Consider the following 26,560-nt stretch of genomic DNA (forward strand, 5'->3'; position numbering starts at 1 on the left):
CCAAAAATTATTAAAGAAAATAAATGTATAGAAAAGGCTGAATTTGAGGAAATAGCATTAATGGTTAAGTGGAAAGAAAACTGGATTTTCAATAATATGTGAGAAGTATTTTTTAAATGATGAAAATTTTCATGTCAAAGTTTGTACTATTTTCAAAAATTAAAGTTGAATTCAAATGTGGCTAAATCCTCTCTGATTAATATTGTCAAACATTGAAATTCAGTTTTCTTTGAGCAAGTAAAAGGAACTTCAGAACAGAGGGCACATTTCTTATAATGTTGTTGTCATCTTTATCCAGAATGGTGGTTGCTTTATTTCTAGTTACTCAGGTAGCTACTTATAGTTTATCAGGGACTCCAGAGTATAAATTATTTGAGGATTAGTAGATTCAACTTGTGTGTGAAAAGGACAGCTTTTAACATGCTTTTGGTGCTGCATTAAGTACAACCATCCTGGAATTGTGTTCTCTGGTCTTTCTGGTCTCTGGTATAGAGAGATATTTAGATATTTTTAAGGTACAAAATTTGTATTGCTGATTACTTTTTTTTTAATATGGTGAAAAAATTTATATTTAGATTTATAGGTGGCTGGACTCCGTTAACATGATCCTAATTTTGTTGGCAACATCCAAAACATCATTGTCAGGAGCCAGTCGAACATATGCTTTCTTCTCTCCATCAGGCCTGATCAAGGTGTTGACCTTGGCAACATCAATGTCATAGAGCTTCTTCACAGCCTGTTTGATCTGGTGTTTATTGGCCTTGACATCCACAATGAACACAAGTGTGTTGTGTCTTCTATTTTCTTCATGGCTTACTCGGTAGTCAGGGGGAACTTGATGATGGCATAGTGATCAAGCTTGTTTCTCCTGGAGGCTCTTTCGAGGATATTTGGGCTGCCTTCGGAGACGCAGGGTCTTGGGTCGTCGGAATGTAGGTGACTGACGACGTATGGATCTTTTTTTTGTGACTATGCACGCCTTTCAGCACCGCTTTCTTAGCTTTCAAAGCCTTTGCTTTGGCTTCGGCTTTGGGAGGGGCAGGGGCTTCCTTCTTTGTCTTCCTTGCCATCTTTGTGCCATCTTTCCCTGATTACTTTTTAAAGTAGCACTTCAGAATTGGCAATAAATTGCAGAGATGTATCCTAATCCCTTTGTGGTACCAGTCTGAGTCTTGAAAATAAAACGTGTACTTGAATGCAAACCCCCAGTTAAGTGGGTTTAAAATCTACACTTTTAGATTTGGAACCATTTTTCATATTGGTGATTATCATCCAAAGAATAAAGGGGTTGATTTCCTCTTTTAAGATTGGAAAAAAAAAAAAAGCACAGATAGATAGATACACACATACACATTACTGTAATAGTATACTATTTTACTATACCATATATGTTGTACTGCTTTATGTATTGTTATACTATTTATATATATTATATGTGATATTTGTAAGAGTATAAATAATATTGGGGAAGGGAGAGGAGGTGACTTGTTTCATATTTTTGAAGTTTGTGATAGCAAAGCTGAAAATGTTGGAGAGCGAGCAAAGCAGACTCTGAGGATATTATATAATTTTACTTTAAGCTTTCAGTAGTGGTGGTGTTTCATTCAGTCTGTGACAGGAAAAATGAGTAATAGATGACTACTGTGTTTTGTCTGCTGTAACAATACCCTTTATCAGTGAATCTGTCTAACCAGCCAATTATATTCCCGTTGTCTGAAATTAAAGAACATGATGTTTTCTGACAATGTAGAAATTTCTGTTCAATTAAAATATATGTTGTCGGTAAAGTGAAAATAATGAAATTGCAAGAAATTGATTGATTTTAGCTGTAGTACTGAATTCCTCCCCAAAAAAGTCAAATCCATATCATTTAAAAATTTTTATAAAATAACTGAAATACCATTAAAGTATTAAAACTCAGCCTTGACCGTAGGGACTTGGTCTCTAAATTTTACTTAAGATGTAAACAGTGGTGGCGTATCTAGTCATCCACCTTGTGGTAGCCAGCTGCCAAGACAGCCTCTACTGACATCCCACCCCCACCCCGCAGCTGATAGTCACGCCCTTGTGACCAAGAGAATACATCACAAGTGATGGTATGTCACTTCTGAGATTGTTACAGAAGACATTGGAAGGCCCATCTTAGTGGCAGTCTCTCTCTCTGCCCTCCCCCTTCTCTCGCCCTCCCCTCCCTTTCTTTCTCTCTCTCCCTCTCTCTCTCTCTCTCTTTTTCTCTCTTTCTCTCTCTTCCCGTCACTTGCTCTGTGGGAAGCCAGCATATGCAAGGAACCAAAGCCTGTGCCAACATCCCAGTAAGCTAGGAACTGGATGCACCAGCCTTCGCTGTGTCTTCAGATGACTGCAGCTTTAGCCAACAGCTCCACTGCTACCTCAGGAGACAGAGTCAGAACCACCCTGCTCAACCCCTCCCAGACTCCTGACCATCAGAAACTGTGGGAGATTTAAAAAAAAAAAAAAAAAAAAAAAGGTTTACTGTTTGCACTGTTAAATCTGAGAGTGATTTGTTATGCAGGAATGGATAACCAATACACACCTCCCCTAAAGCTCTTTTCATTCAATTCTTAACATCTATTTTTGGTTGTTGTTATTATTTGTTCTGTTAAACCTGTCATCCCTACAATCCACCCAAGGCATTAAATTGGTTGAAAAAGGGGCAGCCTGAGTGGCTCAGCAGTTTAGTGCCGCCTTCAGCCCAGGGCGTGATCCTGGGGACCTGGGATTGAATCCCATGTCGGGCTCCCTGCGTGGAGCCTGCTTCTCCCTCTGCCTGTGTTTCTGTCTCTCTCTCTCTCTCTCTCTCTCTCTGTGTGTGTGTCATGAATAAATAAATAAAATCTTTAAAAAAAATTGGTTGAAAAATACCATATTCCATCTCCCATTTTCCAATCCAGTGTTTGGTTATAATAAATACAGACTTTGAATTCACTTTTCCCATATCTGGGCCCCCTATTAGAATGTACTTAAAAGAATTGTTTTGTGACAAGGAGCTCTTTTTAGATTATTCCACAGATTCTTTTCATTTATGTGCAAAACCACCAATTTTGTATAACTTGTAATTACTATGCAAGTGATTATGGAATTACTGTGAACTACTTCAGGAGAAAACAGACAGCTTAACAACTGTTCTCAGAGAAGTCTGAGACCTCACCAAAGAAGCTCTTCATCTATTACTGGTAACTCAGTGATACTTAATAATTATACAGTTATACAGGATAATAACAGCATGGGTTTTTAAAAGGCAGGTTTTTAAGGATTAGTTAACTATACTCCAACCTGAGAGACAGCATCTCAGCAGATCTGTCACAGTCATGAATTATACTCCTAGCTCCTGCTCCCCCAATACACTTCCTCTGTGTTGCTCTGAAAGGGAGAAGGCTGTAGAAATACTCAGGTTTCCGTTTCCTTTTCTGCCACCAAAGTCAGGACCAATAATCCTTCCTTTACCATCGCTCATCAGACAGAAATGAGAATCATGAATAAAGCAAGGTGATAAGAAAGGCGGCATTTCAAAATGTTTTTCAGAGAGTCTTTTTTCCTCTTGCCTCATTTGCCTAAGCATTTTAATTTTTTTAAAGATTTTATTTATTTATTCATGAGAGACACAGAGACAGAGAGAGAGGCAGAGACACAGGCAGAGGGAGAATCAGGCTCCATGCAGGGAGCCTCACTTGGGACTCCATCCCAGGTCTCCAGGATCACGCCCTGGGCTAAAGGCGGTGCTAAACCTTGAGCCACCTGGGCTGCCCACTAAGCATTTTTCTGAACCTGGATTTGCCTTTAGGACATTAATAGCTACAAACAAGGACTTTCATTGAATCCTGGATTGTTAATCTCAAGGTTTTACACCTCAACTGAAAGAAACAGATGTTCTTGGCGAAAGGAAAATATTGATGAGTCTGTTATTTGACACTGTTCCTTTTTAAAGTGCAACTAATAACTGTTTTTTTCTGTTTTACTCTTGCCATGATTTTAAAAAAGAATTAAAATAGCCAATTCAGGAATTAGTCTATCTTTCTCCATCCTAAAATGGAATATATAGACTATTTTGAAATTTTACTGAGGATTTTCTTTTTAGTTGGGAGCTAAAAAAAATAGAAGTCTATCTTAGATTTTCAAATTCACATCCCCTTTAATTCACATGCTTACACACACACACACACGTGCATGTGCACACACTTGTAGTAAGGAAGATGGAAGATGGTTATTTTAAGATGGTAACTTGAAGGAACAAAACAGGTTGGGTCTTCATATTTCCAGTATATCGATTTTATCCAAATACCCCAAAAAAGTCATCATTCAAAATGGTTGTAATTAAGGGCCCCTGGCAGGGTCAGTCCGAGGAGCGACTGACTCTTGATCTCCAGGTCATGAGTTCAAGCCCCATGTTGGGTGTAGAAATTAGATGAAAAAAAAAATCTTAAAAAAATTTTTTTTAATGATTGTAGTTAAGCCAAAAGTAAAACCCATGGCTTCTAATGCTGCTTTGAAAACTTGCAAATTGATACCAAGACAAATTTATAGCATAAGGCAAAGTGATTCCTTGGTCTTGAACTTGGACAGTCTAATGAAGGAAGCATCATCACATTTTTAGCACTGAAAGATACTTCTGTGTTAAACCCCATGCTTGCTTTATTGTCTTGAGGGGGGTCATTTTGTTTTCACTGAATTGTGAATTTCCCTTTCTTATCAAATGTGCTCCTCTGTGGATGATGGTGGTAAGAAAACCTAGCTCCGCCCCCCCCCAAAAAAAAAGTAGAAAAGAAAAAGAAAACCTAGCTTCAGATGAAATACTTTTTAAAAAATTGATAAATGACAGTAGTTTTCATAACTAGATTTCATTTGAAAGCTTTAAATTATACAGTACTTGGTTTTTGAGGAAGTTTCTTCAATGCTGTATTAACACTTCATTTTTGTTTTCCTTGTAAAATGTCTCAGGAACCTTTTTAATGTCAGAGCAGTAAAGTGACTGTCAGTGTCTTCACCTGCATATAATATCTGATGCTCACATGAGCTACAACTTCAGGTCCCCCCAAGAAGAGCAGACCGAGTAGGGAAGCCAAAGAATAGCTTTCCACTCCCTTTCTGACCCTTGGCTCCAACTTGGCACCCAGGGCCAAAGCCCTAAAGCAGACTCCAACACCAACTGCATTCCCTGCTCACCCTCTCTCCCATCCCCAAAGCCCACCAGACCCTGATTGGGACAGAAAGGAAGACAGAGAGGAGGAGAAGGGGTGAGATTTGGCAGCAGGCAGAAGGGATCTGGTCTGCACTTCTGGTTGTACGTGCCTCCATCCTCTTGACTCACCAATAACTAAATGCATTTCTGTATTTCAAATCACAGTCGGAGAATATAACACGTTTAGCATCCGTTACTTATCCATATCCACCTTGTTACATCCCTAAATATTTAAACTCATAAAATTATCATGTTTACCATATTTTAGAAATGCAAATGCCATAATACAGAGAGATGCATTCGTAAGCAGAGGCAGGTAAGCATAGTGGCTAAGGACAAAGACTGGAGCCAGGCTGCCTGGGCTTAAATCCTAATTCTGACTACTTGTTAAATGACTAACCTGGAACAGGTTTACTTGGCCACTCTATAATAGTTTTCTCATCTGCAAATTGAAGACGATAGCACTACCTTAATCGGCTTATAAAATTTAAGTAAGATAATGTGAATATAAATGCTTATAACAATGTTTAACACATCGTTAGCTCTGCATAAGTATCTGTCCTCATTAATATTATTATACTGTGCCCCCTCTCTGATGCTGTTTCTATACTGAGCTGGCCCAAAGACCAATCAGAGTTGTAGTCAAGCAGGTTCCACTCATACTGCCACCACCATCCTTGATGTGTAACTGCTAGCAAATCCCCCTCCGCAGTAGGTTTAAAAAGCCAAATGCTTCTTGTTTCCTCTTTCCCAGGCCCAACACAGAGATACTTTCATTGAAGAACGCTATGGAAAATACAACATCAGTGATCCTCTAATGGCTCTGCAGAGAGACTTTGAAATACTGAAGGAGAAGAATGACGGTGAAAAGCAGCCGGTGTGCACAAACCCACTCTCCATTCTTAAGGTGGTAATGAAACAGTGCAAGAACATGCAGGAGCGAATGCTGTCCCAGCTGGCCGCGGCTGAGAGCAGGCACCGAAAAGTAGGTTTGGCCAGTTGACCTGTGCCACAGAAACTCCTATGAAGACTTGTCCGCTGCCAGTTTCCACAGTGATGCAATCAGGAGGTCTCCCGGGTGCCAGAAGCCCCTCATCTTACCTAGGAGCCAAGAGATCAGAAAGAAAACACAAGTTACTCAAAATGTTCGATGTAGGGAGGATGCCAGACACATCACTTAAGACGGCATTCCTTCTTGATGTGACACTCCAAAACACTTGCTCTGTTTTTTCAGCTCTTGATTATCCAGACTTTGGCAACAAACTGGAGTTTGACCAAGCTCTTAGCTGAACGGAGCGTTCCCTATTTGCCTACTTAAGTGATAAATAATGAGATTAATAGGTATTTGGGGAATGCTGCAAGAGAGAGAGAGAAAGAGAGAATTTACCTGGTTATAAACATGCAAGCCAATGGATTATTTTTATATATCTCTAGTTTTGAGATTTGTTGCATTTTACTTCTCAAAAAACCATGAACTGTCTCTAGGATTATTTACCTTAAAGCTGTTCTACCCTATTAGAAAATGTGCATGCATGTGTGTTTTTGGGTCCAGGCCTCGCAGCCCCTAGTTAGGAAGGCAAACCTGTGCTTTCCTCTACCTCACCTCATTGAAATTCTAGTGCTTGTAATTTTATTCCCTGACCTGTCATTTGCCACTCAAATTTGGCCTGTAAAAGATGTTTGGCTAGAAGCTACGTTTTCTAAACTATTGGTTTAGATTCATACCAGCAAGGGAGACATCAATGCATTTTGTAGGAAGCATTTTATTCTGCAAAATTGGCTCAGCAGTTGCAAATTGATTACTTTTATGATTACCTGCATTAGAGAGCCATCTGCTTAAAATGCACCTGACAGATTGCTTCAGCATGTGTCTTGCCCATGTTTTTTTTTACTCTTCCCAGTGTCCAAATGAAAGGCCGGGGTAGAGATTCTTAACTACCAATGCGCCTCAGATGTTCCGTGATCCCCCCCAGAAAATATACAGAATGCCAAAAGTTTACACATTTTTGTAGAATGTGAATTTTTTCCTCTGTCTTTAATTGAATTCTCAAGAGTTTCCAAGACCTGAAGAGTTTAACTTCTATTCTAGAATGAAGTAATCTAAAGACATTTATGCCCAATTTAAAATGTGTCCATAGGTCTGAGTTGCCAAAATTTGGAGGCCTTTTACGTAATCCTCTAAGGAAGGATTCCTTCTAAGGAAGGATTCACAGCAGGCTTGTTTGATAGGCAGGCCTTTCCCCTTCCTACATGAAGCAGCTGAGCTGCACTCAAGTGATGGCTGGCTGTCATGGCCATGAAAGGTGTAGTGTTGGGATGATTTGTGGCTCTTGGTGATTAGGGAGAGGAAGAAATTAAAAATCAAAATTCTGTAATACTATATTTCCATATAAGATTTTTTGAGGGCAACCCCAGTGGCTTAGCGGTTTAACACCGCCTTGTGCCCAGGGCATGATCCTGGAGACCCGGGATCGAGTCCCACATCAGGCTCCCTGCATGGAGCCTGCTTCTCCTTCTGCCTGTTGCTCTCTCTCTCTCTCTCTCTCATAAATAAATAAAAAATCTTTTTAAAAAATCAGATTATTTGAGTGTTAAATATTTTTAAACCAACTGCCAATCTATTTGTATGTGTTTTATTAAAGTAAAACATTGACTTTGTTACAAATCAAATAGTACCTAGAGGCTTATAATTAGGGTGCTTACTGCCCCAGTTTGCCTAAGAACGTCCCGGTTGATGTCGCTGGCCTTGGATCGTCATTAGGAATGCCCCCTTGACTCACAGCAGTGTTGTGGTCAGCACTGAAGATGACATGGTTACCCTGCTTACTATGAAACATAGTTCCCAAGTCCATCTCTCCCCTTTCCTTCTCCTCCATATTCAGAAACAACCACTTTTTTCCTTTGACCATTTATTCTGGTAGCTAAGCCCCATATTTCTAAATGGTATACTATTCCCCCTCCCTGCCTTATCATTCTTGATCCTTGTATTTATACTTGATACTCGATACTTACAATTCTTGACACTTACATTGCTTCCTTTTATTATAGATGCCGGTTACCTTCCACCCTTCCACCTTCCCAACACAGACACACTGCCTTTCCCTCACCCTCATTCTCCTATGTCATAGCTGGCATCCCCAAATCCTGAGCCTGCCACATTCTGTTTCGCCTTATGCCTGGGCAGGGCATGCCGAACATTTTATGTTCAGGAATTGGGTAGAGGGGACACATACCTTCTGGAAGATACAGATTTGGGGCCAGAGCCCTTAGGTTCCATATCTCCTAGGGATCCTGCAGGGCCCTGTGGCTTTCTCCCCCCCATGGCCCTGTGGCTACCACACCTCCTGCCTCTTTCCCTCTTCAGGATGTTATTAACATTTCTTGTCTGCTACGGTCTCTCTGTCTTTATAGGTTTTTAGCTTTTCATTCCATTTCTGTAACTTTAGAGAGTTCTCCAAAAGAAAAGGAGATGATCAACCACCACTAGCCAAAACTTTTTCTATTAAATTGAAAAGTTAGGGTCTGAGGTTTTTATGGTTTTTTTTAGGATTTCATTGAGTAATCTCTACACCCAACATGGGGCTCGAGCTCAACCCTGACATCAAGAGTCGCATGGTCTATTCATTGAGCCAGCCAGGGGCCCCAAGTTAGGTTTTTTTTTTTTTTTAAACTGGAAATGAAGTACACCGAGACATTTTCATTTCCATTAAATGAAAAACATTTCGTGTTTCATGTCCCAGAGACTTTTCTCCCTCCATTCGCGAAAGTTGTTAGTGAAGAGAAGGGCTGAGAAACAGTCATCAGGAGGACAGTGCTCTGCGCTTGAGGTCTGGCCCAAGGGACGTGGGAAGCAGGGGCAGAGGCGGCTGAGAAATCCCTTTCCTCTCAGCAGCTGTAGGTGGGAGTATGTGGGAAATATCCCTCTAAATGTGTACAGTATTCACCTTAATTGGGCTTAATCCTTTGGTGCCAGGATAAGTGGAATAGGGGAGGCAGGTTAATTAAAAGGTCTTGTGAAAAATCTCCACATAAAATCCCAAGTGTTGAGGCTTTTTGTGTGCAGGCTGAGCCTGAGAGTCTCCCCACATCTTAGCTAACTATATACTACATGCTATGACCAACTATGCAGGGCACAGTGATCTGAGCTTGAGGCAGGAGCTCAGCTTTCTGCTCTCCACGGTCCTGTCTTGCTTCATCACTGGCACCCACCCGCTTGTCGGAGTAAACTGCCTGCGGTGGCTACACTCATTAATTCTCGGGAAGCTTCTCAACCTCTGGAGCTCATTAGTTGCTCTCTTCTATTCACTTGCCATTTTGTGCACCCTGAAATAAAGCCTAGGTCTTACGGTTTTCTAGCATGTAGCTCACCTGTCTTTCAGCCTGCTAGACAACATGATCCTTGGTAGCCGTAACCAGGATGGATGCATTGATCTCCAGAACTATCTTAGGTGCTTAGATCGGCGCCTAGTATTTAATTGTGCCGTGTTCTATGTGGGTTTTCTTCATATTTGGATTTTTTTTCCTTTAATTCTTTAAAGGTGATCCTGGACCTTGAGGAGGAAAGGCAGAGACATGCACAGGACACAGCTGAAGGGGATGATGTCACCTACATGCTGGAGAAGGAGCGAGAGCGGCTGACCCAGCAGGTAGTTAAGGCGAAGGGGCTCAAGCACTGTTTGGCTATAATAGCATTTCTCAAAGACTGTTCTCCAGGCTGTAAATTAGTGTTGCTAAAAACAAAGGGCTTTGCAGTCCAATAAATCTGGGAATGACTGGATTAAACAAAATGAAATAGGTTTCTTTCTTTTTTTTTTTTTTCCTAAGATTCTGTTTATTCATGAGATACATAGGGACAGAGAGCCAGAGACAGAGACAGCGGGAGAAGCAGGCTCCTTGCGGGGAGCCTGCTGGGGTACTCGATCCCAGCACCCTGGGATCACACCCTGAGCCAAACAAAGGCAGATGCTCAACCCCTGAGCCACCCGGGTGCCTGGTGAAATAGGTTTCTAATTCATTAGGCCCTTTAGTATAGATAAGCACATCCTGAGTCTCAAGAACATGACAAGGTATTCTGAGTTTAGCAAATCTACAATTTTACAGTCTTTGTTTGATATAGAGCATTCACTGCAGGACTGTCATTCCATAGAACATACTGTGGGAACACCAGCTTCAAACTCTTGAGCATTTTGACTTAGGAATCCCAGTAAGAAATACTGTTTACATCACAACCCAGTATATACATTTGTGCACACACACACACACACACACACAAACACATGCCTGAAACAAAAATCTCGTGAAATCATATATCACCCTTACTGCTTACAATAGCTATTCATTTTTTTAAAACTTTGATCGTAGCTCATGAGATTGGTTTCCTCATCCATTAATGGGTCTCAGAGTTTGAAAAACACTGACTAATAGAGTTCTGTCAACCCTTTCCCTCTTGCATAGGGTTGCTGTGCCTTAAGTAGGGTGGGGAGGATAATTAAAATAGACTGCATTTATGTAAAAAGTACAATTTAAATGCATCTATTTGTTTTAAAGACCAAAAAGAAGGATTACTGAAGCTTCAGAAGTGTTGTCTTCTTACAGGGTACACTTAACAGGATGAGTACTATATCATACACCTGAAACTAACAGAACACCACATTAACTCTACTGGAGTTAAATAAGTGAATAGCTCTGTTTCCATCAGCATTTATCATGAAACCTGGTGCATAGGGCTTGCTGTTACCCATATTGGTTGCTTCGACCCTCTGACCTAAAACACAGACAATGGCCCGTATTCCTGTGGATAGAATATGAGCACTTAGACGTGCCTCCTAAACCATCAGAGAAAGATTGAACCGTAGTGTGTACATTTCTGTGGCAGGTGCTCTGATGCTTCAGGCATATTTGAACTAAGCATGTGGCGTAGGTGGCAATCCATGTGCCCGACAAGCGCTAGCCGGGATGCACTACCTGATAGGAGCTTTGCACCACATCTCTTTGCTTTCTTATCCTAATCAAGCTGTATGGTGGCCTTCTTTTCTAGTTGGAATTTGAGAAGTCCCAAGTGAAAAAGTTTGAAAAAGAGCAGAAGAAGCTGTCCAGCCAGCTGGAAGAGGAGCGCACCCGCCACAAGCAGCTGTCGTCCATGCTGGTGCTCGAGTGCAAGAAAGCCACCAGCAAGGCGGCCGAGGAGGGGCAGAAGGCGGGTGAGCTGAGCCTGAAACTGGAGAAGGAGAAGAGCCGGGTGAGCCAACTAGAGGAAGAGCTGGCAGCTGAGAGGAAACGAGGCTTGCAGACCGAGGCCCAGGTGGAGAAGCAGCTGTCTGAGTTCGACATCGAAAGAGAACAACTTAGAGCAAAACTGAACCGAGAAGAGAACCGGACCAAAACCCTGAAGGAAGAGATGGAAAGTCTGAAGAAGATAATGAAGGACCTGGAGGCTTCTCAACAGCATAGTGGCCCCACGGAGCAAGTGAGGAAACCCGTAACCGTGTCTAAAGGCACCCTGACTGAGCCTCCCGTGCTGGTGTCTGTGTTTTGCCAAACGGAAAGTTCGCAGGCAGAAAGAACCCATGGGAGCAACACAGCCAAGGTGACAGCCACCGGGCTGCCTGGTCCCACCACTCCTCCTTACTCGTATGCAAAAACCAATGGCCACTTTGAGCCAGAGACACAAACTGCCAAGGAGTCGATGATCGGTAGCAGTGTGGAGAGCCAAGTGCCTCCACGAGACAGATCTGTGGGGTTGGCCCAAGAGAAAGCTGTGGAGAATGGTGGGTGTCCTGCGGGAATTGAGACTCCCGTCCCAGCAACCGGTCACCTCCCGTCCAGTGGGGGCTCACTGTCTCCCAGCAGTACCGCCTCCTCCTCCCTCACATCCTCTCCTTGTTCCTCCCCAGTGCTGACTAAGCGCTTGCTGGGGTCCTCAGCCAGCAGCCCCAGCTACCAGTCCTCCTACCAAGTAGGGATCAACCAGCGGTTCCATGCAGCTCGGCACAAATTTCAGTCCCAGGCAGATCAGGACCAACAGGCCAGTGGTCTGCAGAGCCCCCCATCCAGGGACCTGTCTCCCACCCTCCTAGACAACTCTGCTGCCAAGCAGCTGGCCCGCAACACAGTCACTCAGGTGCTCTCCAGATTCACTAGCCAGCAGGGGTCCATCAAGCCCGTCTCCCCCAACAGCTCTCCCTTTGGCACAGACTATCGAAATCTGGCCAACGCTGCCACCCCAAGAGGTGACACCAGCCATTCCCCTACTCCAGGGAAAGTGTCCAGCCCGCTGAGCCCTTTGTCCCCAGGGATCAAGTCCCCCACCATCCCCAGAGCTGAGAGAGGAAACCCTCCACCCATCCCACCCAAAAAACCTGGCCTCACCCCTTCTCCATCCACTACCACTCCACTGACCAAAACTCATTCCCACGCCTCTTCTGTGGCCACCACAGAAGACCTAGCCGTCAGCTGCTCTTCTACTGCCATCGTAGCTAATGGCAAGGACGTGGAGATACTCCTGCCCACCAGCAGCTAGTCCCTAGCGGGAGTCTCCATGGCTGACATTCCACCAGATTTCGTCCAAGAGCTCAGAGTCCAACCGTTGAGTCAGATCATGTTATTTATTTTGATAGGAGCTGAAACCATCTGTATAGTCCATTTAGTGTATTTCGCCTTTCTTTGTATTTTTTTTAAGTAGAAAGTGAGTCATTTGGATTTGTATGCCTCACACCTTTGTACTAAAGCTAGAAGGGCACCTCAAAGATGTCTCAAGCTCAGCAGTCACTGTCTCGTGATGGAGAAAGCTAATTGAGGACAGGCAGTGATTTGCTGTCTAATTTTGGGACTAGAAATCACTCAACGCTCGTTTTGAATTATGCAGAAGTGGTTCATGCAGATTTTTATTCCAGATGAACATGTTTCAAAAGTGCCTGAAATAAGCCTGCAATACAAATATGGTCCTGCAGCAACAATACAAAATGGATCATGTAACTGCAGAAAGCGAGATCCTCCATGAATCCTGAATGTTAAAAACCAACACTGCTTTTAATCCTCTTTTACTGTTTTAATATAAGCTTTGTGTTCAGAAACAAGGCTGCGTCAGTAGGACGGGAATCCTAAAGGTAGGTGTGACCTCACCACAAAGCTGAGCTCTTAGAGCCCTCAAGAATCCCTCCTGAGCAGGAAGCAGTAGGGGTGCTGATTTTCTTGTACTTCTGAAAAATGAAGTCACTCCCCATTTCCCACATCAATTCTTGAATAGAAGGAAATCACATCTCCGTTCAAAAAATCTCTTCAGGCATCTACTGTTGTGTAAGGAACTTCTGATTCCGATTGCTGTTACTTGAATAGGAAATGGTTACTCATTCTGTATAAAAATTTTGCAACAGAATGAGATCTTTATTATGTACTCACAAAGCAATAACTTAAAATTCACTATCTTTGTAATATTATAAGTCAGAATTATACAGGTTTTACCAGATTGCCACACTTCTTGTCTGAGCTGCCAGCACTTGGTGTCTGTATCTGTGGAACCAAATTAACTTTTCCCTAAATGGAAGTATACATATATCTGTATAGATGCACACCCCTTAACGTGTTTCACATACACACACCTAAACACATGAATATTAGTGTGATTATACCTTTGGAGTTTGCAATATAGCATAAAGGTGAGTAGAAATGCACATTAGGATTACCTAACGGAGCAACTAGACGTGGCTGGGACCCCATCTGTCAGAGGAAGGGCGTGGAATTCCGAACAAAGTCAGATCTTCAGGGTCATAAAGGGCCAGAGTCAAACCAACCCCAGCGTCACAGAACTCAACTGGCTGTGTAAATGAGTGAAACCGGTCAATCGGGGGCTATAAGAGCTGGGGTGGGGGAAGCTATAGCTAACTGAAGTGCCCAAGCCCCCCTGTTCGGCTCCAGCTGCTTGTTGCCATGCAGTAGTGCCCAACCAGGGTTACCAGCTCAAGTTTTTGTGAAATCCAAATTTTCATAGAAACGTCCTCACTTTGAAGTATCAAAATAGATCCAAAAACAATTTTAAACTGCTGTTTAAACGCTTCTGCAGCTGGGTTTAGCTCACCAGCTGCCAAACTGCAACCTCTTTCATTCTAGAAACTTCTGTCATTTCCATTATTGTGAGTTTCTGAGGACAAACACCTCCACCCTTTCCAACATATAGGCTGGTACAGCTGACAGAGGCCGCAGGATATAATGACTCTCCCCATCTTCCAAGTAAGACCTTGCAACCCAGCTGAGATGAGGTGGTTCTAGGACTTTTTGTCCTCAGGGATGGCAAGGTCCTGGTATCTTCACATACATTCTCCCTGGCCAACATTACTCAGCAGCCCTGTCCTCCTGCGGTAATTTAAATCTATTTCCTCTTAATCCAGTATGAATCGATGGGAGACAGGCCAGTGATAGAAATCAATGTATAAATCACAATTGGTGTCTCCAGGGCTTACAGTTTGATTAAGGCCGATACATCAAAAATTAAAGTACTACTAATGCCCCAGGGTGTCTATCAAGTGATGAATGGGGCATCTTATAAACTTCCCAAGGCAATCATGCATTAAACCTCATTCCCTCGCACAGCCAAGTGAAGTGATAAAACAGCTAAACTTTGTAAACAGGATGGGGGCTCCAGTCTCAGAGTGTTATTACCTCTCTTGCTTTAAATGGTAATCTTAAAAGTTGCATTGTGCTCTTCCTTTGTTTTGGCATAGATCTATATAGAGAGAGATTCTATAAGGAAGTTTATTTCTTAGGAAGTGCACTGAATAATGTATTTCTTTTACAGTGTAATATGGGGGTGGGGAAATGCAAAAGAAATGTGTATTTTTGCTAGTTGCCTATCTTCTAAGATAAATAAGCACAATATTGCAATGAATCCAATAATCCAGCTAGGTATTATAGATTAGTATTTTAAGTTTGCTGTAGATCGTGTGTGTGCTAAGTAAAAGTTCCACAATCCACAGCTTGGGTCTTAACCCATGTTGTGGAAGCTAGATTGCTAGTCAGCAGATGCTAGTGGATGTGCAGCACAGACCACAGGCACTAACCAGGCATTCTCATTGTGAAGCCAAATGTACCATGCAGAAGTCTTCATCCATTTTTATAGCAGACTGCATTAAAACAAGTTAAATCATACTGTCTGGGCAAAATCTAGTCTTGTTTGTACAAAGTGAAGGATGTTGCACAACCGGGTCTGTTTTGTCAGAGGAGGAGCAGGTGGTGTAGAGGGAGCAGTCGCCTGTGGCTTCCAAAAACCAAGTGAGGTCAGTAACGCATCCATGTTAGGCTCCACAAGGAGCTGGGATATTGGTTTTCTTTAGAACCTTAGAGCTAGAGGAAGCCTTGGCAGTAATCCAACCTGCAATCCTTAAACCCTTGGGGGTTCCAGACCTGAGAATTTAAGAAAAGCTAGACTCTGTCCGCAGAAAAATGGGCATACCAAGAGGCATAATGTGGTCGAGGGCTTCAGAGGATCCAGAAACCCTGCAGCCATCCCTGATTCGTGCTCCCGACTGTAAGGATGCCTGCTCTTGGCCTGCCCTGGCATTTGACAAAATGACCAGTGTGCCCCGTGTCTCCTCATCCAGTGCTCCCGGGCTGCACCGTTAGCCAGGGCAGGCCGCAGGCGGCAGAAGCCCCTGAAGCTCCTGTGACAGCGGGGAGAGTCCCATGTGGTGAGTTGCCATCCTTCAAGCCAATGAATGAGTGTTTCAACTAACACTGGGCGTGTCTGCGTTCCTGTACCAGCCGCTCGGCAGTGCCTCGTTTTCTCAGGGTCCCTTGAGCCTGGCGTGGGGCCTCCCCTCTGCCCTCTGTGCCCAGAGCCTCCCTCCCTCCCACAGACAGCGTCTCCGCCCTCCAACTCTCTTGGATGTGGCCTCTTCTGTACAGCTAGCTGTGGAGAACATTCTTCCAGGCTTTGGTTCATTTTCTGAGTTATTTCTACTGATGTGGGTGTTGCCGAGGCGTATCCATTGGACGGGTGAGCCTGGGTCCTCCCGCTCTGCCTGTCTTCCCCAGAAGTAGCAAGGCCACCTTGTCATTAATTTATAAAGTGCTCTTCTGATGCTTGGTCCTTTAAACAGAACCTCAAATGTCTTGAAACGCTGGCTTCAAAGTAGTATCTGTTCTCAGAATCGGAAGGCCGAAGTAGCCAGTGAGCAGTGTTCCAAAGGAGTTACTTACACCTAATCGCTGTAAAACAGGTTGAGAAAACTCTGGAGATCACCCATCTGCCAGCTGTCAATGGCCAGTTCATTGGTAAAAGCAGAGGAGGGGAAAGGAGACCGAGGTAGTGGTTCTCAAACTTCGCCGTAACCTGGAAGCTTCTAAAATAAGACTCCTGAGGATTGGGCCTTGGGGCTGGCTGCTCAGGTGCTCGGCGGCTCGCATTTTGAGAAACGGTGCCTCATAGCCTTCCCTGCTCTTTCACAAGAACTTGTCCTTTGCCTCTGACCTCAGGAGATAGTTTAAACTCTTGAATCTGGTTGGCCAGACTGTCAATGATACTCCGAGCCAAGAGCACCTACTTGGGTCCAAGCACCCTGTGTACTTGAGGCCCTTGGGGCCCAGAGGTTCACACAGGGCCCTTAGTAAGTGCCACCTGGACTGAAGCCCCCAGTGCTTCCTGCTTTCCACTACCCGTGTTTCCTGGCTTCTCCTGAGGCAGCAGGTAGCCGTGCCCAGGCCCCACCCCGGGGATTCGGACTCCGTAGCCCCAGGTGGGGCTTTAGTAAATACCCAGGCTGATTCTTAGGATAGACGAGGTGTGAACCCTGCAGGACACACACTGCTCCTTCCACTCATCCTAAAAAAACCCACCCCCAGGAGTGAATTTTCAGACCCAACCAGTGCCAGGAGACCTTCATTGGATCAGAGAAGTTGGACAAAAACAGGGATGCTGGGGCAGCTCAGCCATTGTCCGAATCTTGATTTTGGCTTTGGGTCACGATCTCCGGATCTCGAGATCAAGCCCCATGTAGGGTCCCGCCCTGGGCGTGGAGCCTGCTTGAGTTTCTCACCCCTCCCACTGTCCCTTCCCCCCACCAAAAAAGTAACATCTTGTGATTCCCCTCAAGCAGCCAGATGTTTCCTAAGTTTAAGATGAGCCAGAGGGATCCCTGGGTGGCGCAGCGGTTTAGCGCCTGCCTGGCCCAGGGCACAATCCTGGAGACCCGGGATCGAATCCCACGTCGGGCTCCCGGTGCATGGAGCCTGCTTCTCCCTCTGCCTGTGTCTCTGCCTCTCTCTCTCTCTCTCTGTGACTATCATAAAAAAAAAAAAAATTAAAATAAAATAAAAAATAAGATGAGCCAGAAACCAAGGTAGCAATTATGGAAAACCAGTGTAACTGTTCCCTGCCCTCAAGATGCCCACATTCTAGTTGGGAGGAGCAGAACATTGACCCACAAAATCTCAACAGAGGCAAGTAACCAACGGAATTAGGGTTTAGATGCCACGTGCGGTTAGTGAAGGTGACCCTGGCAAGAGCACTGTGGTAGCAAGAGAGTTCTTTGTGGGCAGGAGCCTGTTAACTAGAAAAGGGGCGAAAGTCTCCTCCTCTTTCCAAAGCAGTCTCGACCTGGTAGAAAGTGTTTGCACTATGTGTCGTTGGCTTCCTTAGTCCTAGGACGCGGGCAGGGCACGTGAGTCCCCAGGAGGGCATGCAGTTTCAGGGAGACCGACCAGACACGGTGCGCTGCGCTTTCTGCAGGGCTCCGAGCTGGTGGAAGGAGCTCGCAGGGCCCAGCCCTCCGCAACGTATTCCCCAGGAACTTGTAGGGAAGACCTCGGGAAAGGCAAATAGAGAAAGGACCTTCTGGCAAAAATGCTACATTCCTCCTAAGTGTCCCCTCCTACCCCCACAATCTCCACCAGCAAGAGAGAAAGGAAGATCGAGCTTCGAAGGGAGTCACATGAATCATCCTGGGACACCTGCGAGTGACTTCCTGCTCGGAGGCCTGTGAACACAGCTGCTCTTGTGCTGCCATTAGGCCGGGCGAGCACAGGGCTCTCTCCTGGTGCCACCGTGAATGGTGACCTTGGAGAAATTACTGGGAGGCGTGGCACCAAGGTTGGCCTGCTCCCTGGGGACCCAGGCACCCACTTAATTTGACAAGAGTACAGCAGACTGACGTGGGATACCCAAGTCCCTTCAGAGATGGAGGGTTTAGGGGCGCCTGGAGGGATGTGTCAGGTAAGCGTCTGCCTTCGACTCAGGTCATGATATCAGGGTCCCGGGATGGAGGCCCTGTGTGGTGGGCCGGGTCCCCTGCTCAGGGGGGCACCTGCAGGGCACGTCTGCTTCAGGGTCCCAGGACACAACCCCACAGTGGGCTCCCTGCTCAGTGGGGCGTCTGCTTCTCCCTCTCTTGCCCCTCACCTCCCCCCACCGCATTCCTCCCTCTCTCTCTCATGAATGAATGAATGAATGAATGAAATCTTAGAAAAAGACCTGGCCTGTCCCAGATCAAGAGGACTCTGAAGGGTCATTACCTGCTTCCAAACCCCTGTGGGGCTGAGGCCAGCTCGGCCTTCCCTGCCTTTCACCTCCCTCCGTCCCTTCCTGTGCCGCCGAGGCACCCCTCGCTAAGCCGCTCGCTTCCCGGGCTCCGTCTCCGGCTCCCCTGCCCCTCTGGTCCCGGCCGGTGCAGGAGGAGCGCAGGCCCCCTCCTCTTTGGCTTGGCGCCAGGGAACCTTCCGCGGCTCCTCTAACGCCGCCCCTGGGCCCGGGAGACGCGCGCGCCGCGGCCGCGAGACTCGGGGGCACCGCCGGGGGCCGCCGCCCGCTCCCGCCTCTGCCGCAGGCCCCGGGAGCAGCGACGCCGACGGCCGCGGGCGCCCGCGTGTTAGCTCGTCCGTCCCTGCGAGGCGCGGCCCGGCTGCGGCTGAGCGCCCGGCGCGATCCCCACGCGCAGGCTCCACGGTCTGGGGAAGCGCGAGCGGAAGGGCGAGTCGCCCGCACGCGCCGAGCCCCCGAGTCCCGGCTGGCGGGAGCCTGGAGGGCCCGGGCGGCAGCTCCGGCCCCCGCGGGTCAGCGGGGGTGGGGGGTGGGGGGTGGCGCCTGCTCCGCGGCCTGCACCGCCCCCGCCGCCCCCGCCCCTCCTCTCCCCGAGGTCCGGGCTCCGACCCGGGTCCCCGCGCCGCCCGTGGTCCAAGCCGATCCTCCGCCCCCGCCCCGCCGCAGCCGCGGGAGCCCGTCCTCCGGCCCGCGACGCGGCTTCCCAGCCCGGGGAGGCGGCGGGAGAAGGCAGAGCTGCCGGTCCGGGCCGCCCGCCGCCCGCCGCTGCACCGCCCGCTCCCGCTGCCCCCGGGCCCGGGGCTCCCGCCCGACCCAAAGCGGAGCCTTCCACGGGTGTCCTGCGGGGGGCGGGGCGGGGCGGGGCGGGGCGCCGCGAACAGGCCCCTCCTCTTCCCCAGGGGTTTCCTTCCCCCGCCCCGGGGAGCGCCCCGGGCCGCACGCGAAGCTGCCCTCCGGGGCTCACGCCCGCCCGCCCCCCTCGGAGCTGCGCGGCCCCCGGCTCCCTCCCCGCCGCCTCGTGCGGGCCTCGCTCCCCCCGCACAGCTCCGCTCCCCGCACGCGCCCCCCCCCCCGCCTCCCGGGGGCTGCAAACGCGAGGCGGGACGAGTCAGCCTGGGAAACCCTCAAGCGCACCTCTCGGGCTGCTGTTTGCAGCTGCCGCGGGCCCCGCAGGCCCGGAGCCGGGCACGCGGCCGCCTACTCCCGAGCCTACTGGGAGGCCGCAGCGGGCCGAGCCTCGCGCGCAGGCTGGACCCGACACTGCCGGGACGACGAGGGGCGCAGGTGTGACCTCCCGGGCCGCGCAGGGGCGGACGCGGCAGGTGCCCCCGGGCGGGCGAGGCGGGGGAATCTGCGGGCCGGGGGCACCGGGTGTAAGGGAACCGCGGGGAGGACAGCGCAGCCGGCCTGTGCTGCCGGGGTGTGCGCGCCGCGCGGACGCAGGACCCCGGGGGGCGACAGAGGGGCTCCGAACAGGGGCCGTGCGGTCGTCGGGGGCCGGGGGCGCTGCTCCGCGAGTCGAGGGGCCTCCGCTGGCCCCGGGTCCGCACCCGACGGTGAAGCCCCGGACCCTCCCTCGGAGGGCTTGGCGCGCATCCGCATCCGGCGCGACCACGCGGAGCGGTGCCCGGCCCGCCGCGGGGACCCGGCGCAGGCGGGGTGAGGCCGGCGACCCCCGGGCGGCACGTGGGGAAGGGACGCGGGGCCCCGCGCGGGGCTGGGCCGGAAAGCCGAGGAGCTGGCGCCCCCTGGCGCTTGGGTCGCCGCGGCGGTCCGGGAGGGACGGGGACCGAGTGCGGGCTGCGGGCGCGAGCAGGGCTGCGTCCCTCCGTCCCTCCGTCCCTCCGTCCCTCCGTCCCTCCGTCCCTCGGTCCCGCGCTCAGCCGCCTCGGGAATGGGGAGGCGCAGCCGGACCAGCGAAAGGGATGAGAACAAGGGCAGCCTCCTCGCAGGACGGGGGCGGGGGCGGGGGCCCCAGTGAGCAAAGGCAGGACCTCACACTCGAGGGCGCACGCGCGAGCCCGCCACGCCGGTCGTCCGGTGCAGCTCCGGGAACAGTGAGCCGTGACTCTGTGATAAAAACAGGAGGAGCCCGTGCGACACAACTCATTCCCGGTGGAGTCAGCAATGGCCACACATGTCCCCGCCTTCAAGTAGGCAGAGATGCCCCCAGATGAAGAAGGGGATGAAGGACATTCCATGACGACCTCTGTAACGCACGGAGTTGCCCGCGGGCGTGGTGAAAAGCGGATCCGGAGAAGGAAAGAACAGGAAAGGGGATCGTCTGCCCAGGGAAAGACTCTGGACTCTTACTGGGCGAACCACTGGGATCCTGAACTGAGGCATCATGAGCAGAAACAGTTACACCATGAAGCTGATGGAGTTTAAGCTTCAAGAGCCACGGCTGACATGGCCCCTTCCCAACCCTGAAGAGGCCAAGGAATGTGTTCACGTGGCCGTATGTTTTTATAAGATTTGCAAGAGTAAGACATCTTAACTGCCATCAGTTATGACTGCTGTCTCTCTTCATTCTGACTTCTCCTACATAATACTTTCCCCCATGTCGGGTAACCTTGGAATGGTGGCCACAATCATTTTTGGAATTCCGCTAAAGGGGACTACTTCTGAGTAGAATATACCTATGTGATTTGCAGTCATTTCCATGGATACTTGAGTCTTTGCCAGCCATCCTGGTGTAGGAATGCTCCCATTCATCATTATGCTGCCTCACTTTGCATGACATGAAGGAGAAGTGCCAACAGTTCTATTGCTATTGATATATCCTATAGCACCTAGCACTAGAAGTCAAATGAGAAATGGAGGGCAACAAGGTTTGAAATGAATGGAGTCAGAAGCTGGTCTCTAAAAAATTTATCTAGTTATTGGATATGTAAAATCATAACGGGCAATTAATTTCTCATCAATGTCTAGTCAAAACAAAATTTCTCTGTCAGGAAAATATTCAATAATGCAATGTACACAATTATAAATACACCATGAATATGAAGATGTAATCAAAAAGTAGGGAGTCAAAAGACATGTTTGGATATTTTTTTTTTAAATTATAAAGAGTTCTACTTCCAACCAAGATGGAAAAAACAGGGAGTGGTTTTATTCTCCCCCCTAAAACAACTAAACACTGAGCAAAATATATTTAATAATTTTCAAGACATTGGACTTTAGGCAAAAAAAAAAAAAGGACTGAAATGGGAAATCAACCAAGTGGGTCCTATGATTGTCCCAGCAGTTAGGGGTAATGGAGTCATGGCCTGGCAATCTCCCTAAATTGAGATAAAGCTGTGAGTTGGGAAGGAAGAGTATTGGAGACAAGAGAGCTGCAATAAGAGAAATCTCTAGAGATCTTCAGAGTGCCCCTCCCCAGAATCCTCAACTGAATACTAATCAACATATGCATTCGAGAAAACCACCCAAAAGGATTAGATGGAATATTACTTAGAGCTCTTGTGGGACTAGTAGTTTTCTGTTCTCAGCAGCCAGAATGACAAATCTCACAATTCACAGAACACTGGATAGAGTACCCAAAAGGTTTTTGTTTCTATGGTGAGCCAAAATTAACCCTGGAGTAAGTGCTGCTCTTCTCCCACCTAAAAAAAAAAAAAAAAAAAAAAAATTTAAAAGAGAAGACTCAAGTGCTTGATTCAATAGCACTATACTAAAGCAAAACTCAAAAGGATCAAACTATTTCCAAAAAACTATATCCCAGAACAAAGCTTAAGGATTTGTATAGGAAAACAAAAATATGTGCACCTCAAAGTTAAAATTCAGAATATCTAACATCAGTAAAAAATTGCTAGGTGTGCAAAGAAGCAGAAAAATATGGCACGTGATTAGGAGACAAATCAATCCACTGAAAATTAGCCAAAAATGACACAATGGTAGCATTATTAGACAATGATATATTTTTTTAATTTTTTATTTATTTATGATAGTCACACAGAGAGAGAGAGGCAGAGACACAGGCAGAGGGAGAAGCAGGCTCCATGCACCGGGAGCCCAACGTGGAATTCGATCCCGGGTCTCCAGGATCACGCCCTGGGCCAAAGGCAGGCGCCAAACCGCTGCGCCACCCAGGGATCCCTAGACAATGATATTAAAACAGCTATGTCAACTGCATTCCATATGCTGAAGGAAATAAAAGAAAGAATGAGTTTGTTAAAGATAAGAAAGACATAGAAAAAGTCCAAGTAAAACGTCTAGAGATGAAAACCATGGTATTAACAATAGATTATACATTATAAAATAAATGATTGTTAAACTTGAAAAACAGCAATAAAAACCATCCACAGTGAAACATAGAACATAAAAAGATTCTCAACAATAATAAAATACCAATGAACTTTAAGACAAATTCAAGTGACCTAATATGAGTTTAATTAGAGTGCCTCAAAGAAAATATTTGAGGGATCCCTGGGTGGCGCAGGGGTTTGGCGCCTGCCTTTGGCCCAGGGCGCGATCCTGGAGACCCGGGATCGAGTCCCATATCGGGCTCCCGGTGCATGGAGCCTGCTTCTCCCTCTGCCTATGTCTCTGCCTCTCTCTCTCTCTGTGTGACTATTATAAATAAAAAATTAAAAAAAAAAAAAGAAAATATTTGAAAAAATAATGGACAAATTTTTCCAAATTGATGAAAATGATGAGCCCACAGATAGAAAAATGTCAATGTGCCTTCAGCACAAGAAACATAAAGGAAAGCTCACCAAGGAACATCATGATCAAACTTTTTAAAACTAGTGATAAAGAGAAAAACTTCAAAATAACTGTAGAAAAGAAAACCCATATTATATGTAGATGAACATGAATAAAAATAACAGCAGACTTCTCAATAGTAACAATCTAAGCCTAAAGACAGTGGACCAACAGCTTTAGAGTACTGAGGAAAAAACTGTCAACCTAGAATTCTATCCCTAGTGACAATACCTTTCAAAAGTGAAGGCAAAATAAAGACTTCTTGGACACACACAAGCCAAAAGAGTTCAACGCTGTCAGACTTGTAGTATAAGAAATAATAAAGAGTGCGTAAGGCAAAAAAAAAAAAAAAAAAAAAAAAAAAAAATCTGTATCTATACAAAGGAATGAAAAACACGAAAAATAGTACCTATGTGGGTAAATATAAAAGATTATTTTTCTTATTCTTTAAATGTCTTTAAAAATTCATTGTGGGGGTCACCTGGGTGACTCATTTGGTTGTGTCTACCTTTGGCTCAGGTCATGATCAAGGTCCTGGGATTGAGCCCTTTGGCAGGCTCCATGCTCAGCAAGGAGTCTGTTTGAGGATTTGTCTCCCCATATCCCTCTGCCCACCACCACCAACTTGTGCACTCCCACACACTCTCTCTAAAATAAATAAATAATTTTTTTTAATAAAATAAAATAGAAAAAGTAAGCACAAGAAAGGAAAGTATAAAAATCACAGCAGAAATTAGTGAAATGGAAAATAAAAACAACAGAGAAATATCAATGAAACCCAAAGCTGGTAGAGCACCTGGATGGCTCAGTGGTTGAGCATCTGCTGTTGGCTCAGGTCATGACCCTAGGGTCCTGGGATCGAGTCCTGTATCAGGTTCCCCACAGGGAGCCTGCTTCTCCCTCTGCCTGTGTCTCTGCCTCTCTCTGTGTGTCTCCCATGAATAAATAAATAAAATCTTAAAAAAAAAAAAAGAAACCCAAAGCTGGCTCTTTAAGATCAATATAATTGATAAGAGCCAGAATGATCAGAAATAAAAGAGAAAACACTCAGATGGCAAACCAAAGAAATTGACTTCCCACCAAGGAAACTATTAAGCCTACGTGGTTTTATTGGTGAATCTTACAAACATTTAAAGAAAAAGAAAATGAATTCTACAAAAACCCTTCCAGACTATTGAAGAGGTTGAAACACTACCCAACTAATTCTATAAGACCAAGAAGGAACATGACAAGAAAAGAAAGCTATAAACCAATATCCCTCATGAACAAAGATGCAAAAATCTTTTAAAAAATTATAAGAAACCAAATCTAATAATATATAAAAATACATAATGATCAACTGGAGTTATCTCAGGAATGCAAAATTGCTTTAATATTTGACAGCCAATCAACGTAGGGGCATCTGAGTGGCTCAGTGGTTGAATGTCTGCCTTTGGCTCAGGTTGTGATCTCAGAGTCCTGGGATCGAGTCCCCCATCAGGCTCCCCCCAGGGAGCCTGCTTCTCCCTCTGCCTATGTCTCTGCCTCTCTCTGTGTGTCTCTCATGAATAAATAAATAAAACCTTTAAAAAAAAACACACAGAAAACCCATCAATGTAATGTACCATATTAACAATTCAAAAGGAAAACTATATGATCATTTCCATATTTCCAGGTGATAAAATTCTGGAGACTGGAGAATTAATTCCACAATGAAAGAATTTCTCATCAACATCACTGAAGATTACTTAAAAATTTCAAAGGCTCATGAGGCCTATATTACCATACTATGTTTTCTGGAAGAGTAACTTTCATGAAGTTCACTCTCAAGGAAAAGAATATTTTGGAATGTGGCTATTGTAATTATCCATAGAATACAATGTCTAATGCCATTGGGTTCTTATAATCATGTCCCAGTGTTTGTTTTGAAAAAAATAATAAATTCAGAATTTTTGAGTGAAAAAAAAAAAAGATTCAGGAAAAGCATTTGACAAAATCCAACGTCCATTTCAGGTAAAACAAACAAGCAACAACAACAACAAAAAAAACACTCATTAAACCAGGAATACGGGATCCCTGGGTGGCGCAGTGGTTTGGCGCCTGCCTTTGGCCCAGGGCACGATCCTGGAGACCCGGGATCGAATCCCACATCGGGCTCCTGGTGCATGGAGCCTGCTTCTCCCTCTGCCTGTGTCTCTGCCTCTCTCTCTCTCTCTCTCTGTGACTATCATAAATAAATTTTAAAAATTAAAAAAAAAAAATAAACCAGGAATAGAAGGAACTTCCTCAACCTGATAGTGGACGTCAGGGAGAAATCTACAGCTTACATAAAATTTAACTGAAAGAGTAAATGCTTTCCCCTAAATTAGGAATAAGGTAGTAATACCCATGTTCTATGAACATTAAATTGGAGATACTAGCCAGTACAATAAAACAAGAAAAAGGAACAAAAGATATCCAGATTGGAAAGGGAATTGTAAAACATCCTGTATTTGTAAACCTAATGTTCTAAGTATAAAATCTAATAGATTCTATTCATTCTTTTTTTTCAATTTTAAGTAATCTGTACACCCATTATGGGGCCTAAACTTACATCCCCAAGACCAGGAATCACATGTTCTACCAACTGAGCCAGCCAGGCACCCCTAATGGATTATATTTTTTTAAAAAAGAAAATGATACTAGAACTAATAAGTGAGTTTAGCATGGTTACAGAACAGAAGATATTCTTTATACTAGCAATGGAAATAGAAATTAATAAGCAATACCACTTAAAATAGCATCAAAATGTTAAAATATTTAAGGATAAATTCAACAAAACATGTGCAAGATTTGTACTCTGAGAACTACAAAACATTGCTGAGAGAATCTGAAGAAGACCTAATAAATGGAGAGATATACTGTGTTCATCAATCAGAAGACAATATTGCTAAAGTGTTAATTCTCCCCAAAATGCTCGACAGATTCACAATGCAATCCCAATCAAAATCTCAATAGCCTTTTTTGTACAAGTAGATCATTCTAAATTTTTTTTTAATGTGAAGAGTTTACATAGTCAAAACAACTTTGAATAATAAGAGCAAAAGTGGAAAATGTCACTACCTGATTTAGAGACTTCTTATAAAGCCACAGTAATTAAGACAGTGTGGTAC

The 26,560-nt window shown here is 45.8% G+C and overlaps 1 protein-coding gene across 4 annotated transcripts in view; it reads left to right on the plus strand.

Moving 5' to 3' along the window:
• CTTNBP2NL (CTTNBP2 N-terminal like) overlaps nucleotides 1-15,337 on the plus strand; it is a 54,528-nt gene extending 39,191 nt beyond the window's left edge. For all 4 annotated transcript variants that reach the window (XM_072768997.1, XM_072768996.1, XM_072768999.1 and 1 more), the window contains exons 4-6: nucleotides 5,952-6,182; nucleotides 9,736-9,843; nucleotides 11,235-15,337. In XM_072768997.1, the coding sequence (XP_072625098.1) occupies nucleotides 5,952-6,182; nucleotides 9,736-9,843; nucleotides 11,235-12,716 (1,821 nt within the window). In that variant the 3' untranslated portion in view covers nucleotides 12,717-15,337. The remainder of the gene's footprint in view (nucleotides 1-5,951; nucleotides 6,183-9,735; nucleotides 9,844-11,234) is intronic.
• The last annotated feature ends 11,223 nt before the right edge of the window (nucleotides 15,338-26,560 follow it).

This window comes from Canis lupus, chromosome 12 (assembly GCF_048164855.1).
Source record: "Canis lupus baileyi chromosome 12, mCanLup2.hap1, whole genome shotgun sequence".
In the NCBI taxonomy this organism is placed as follows: domain Eukaryota; kingdom Metazoa; phylum Chordata; class Mammalia; order Carnivora; family Canidae; genus Canis; species Canis lupus.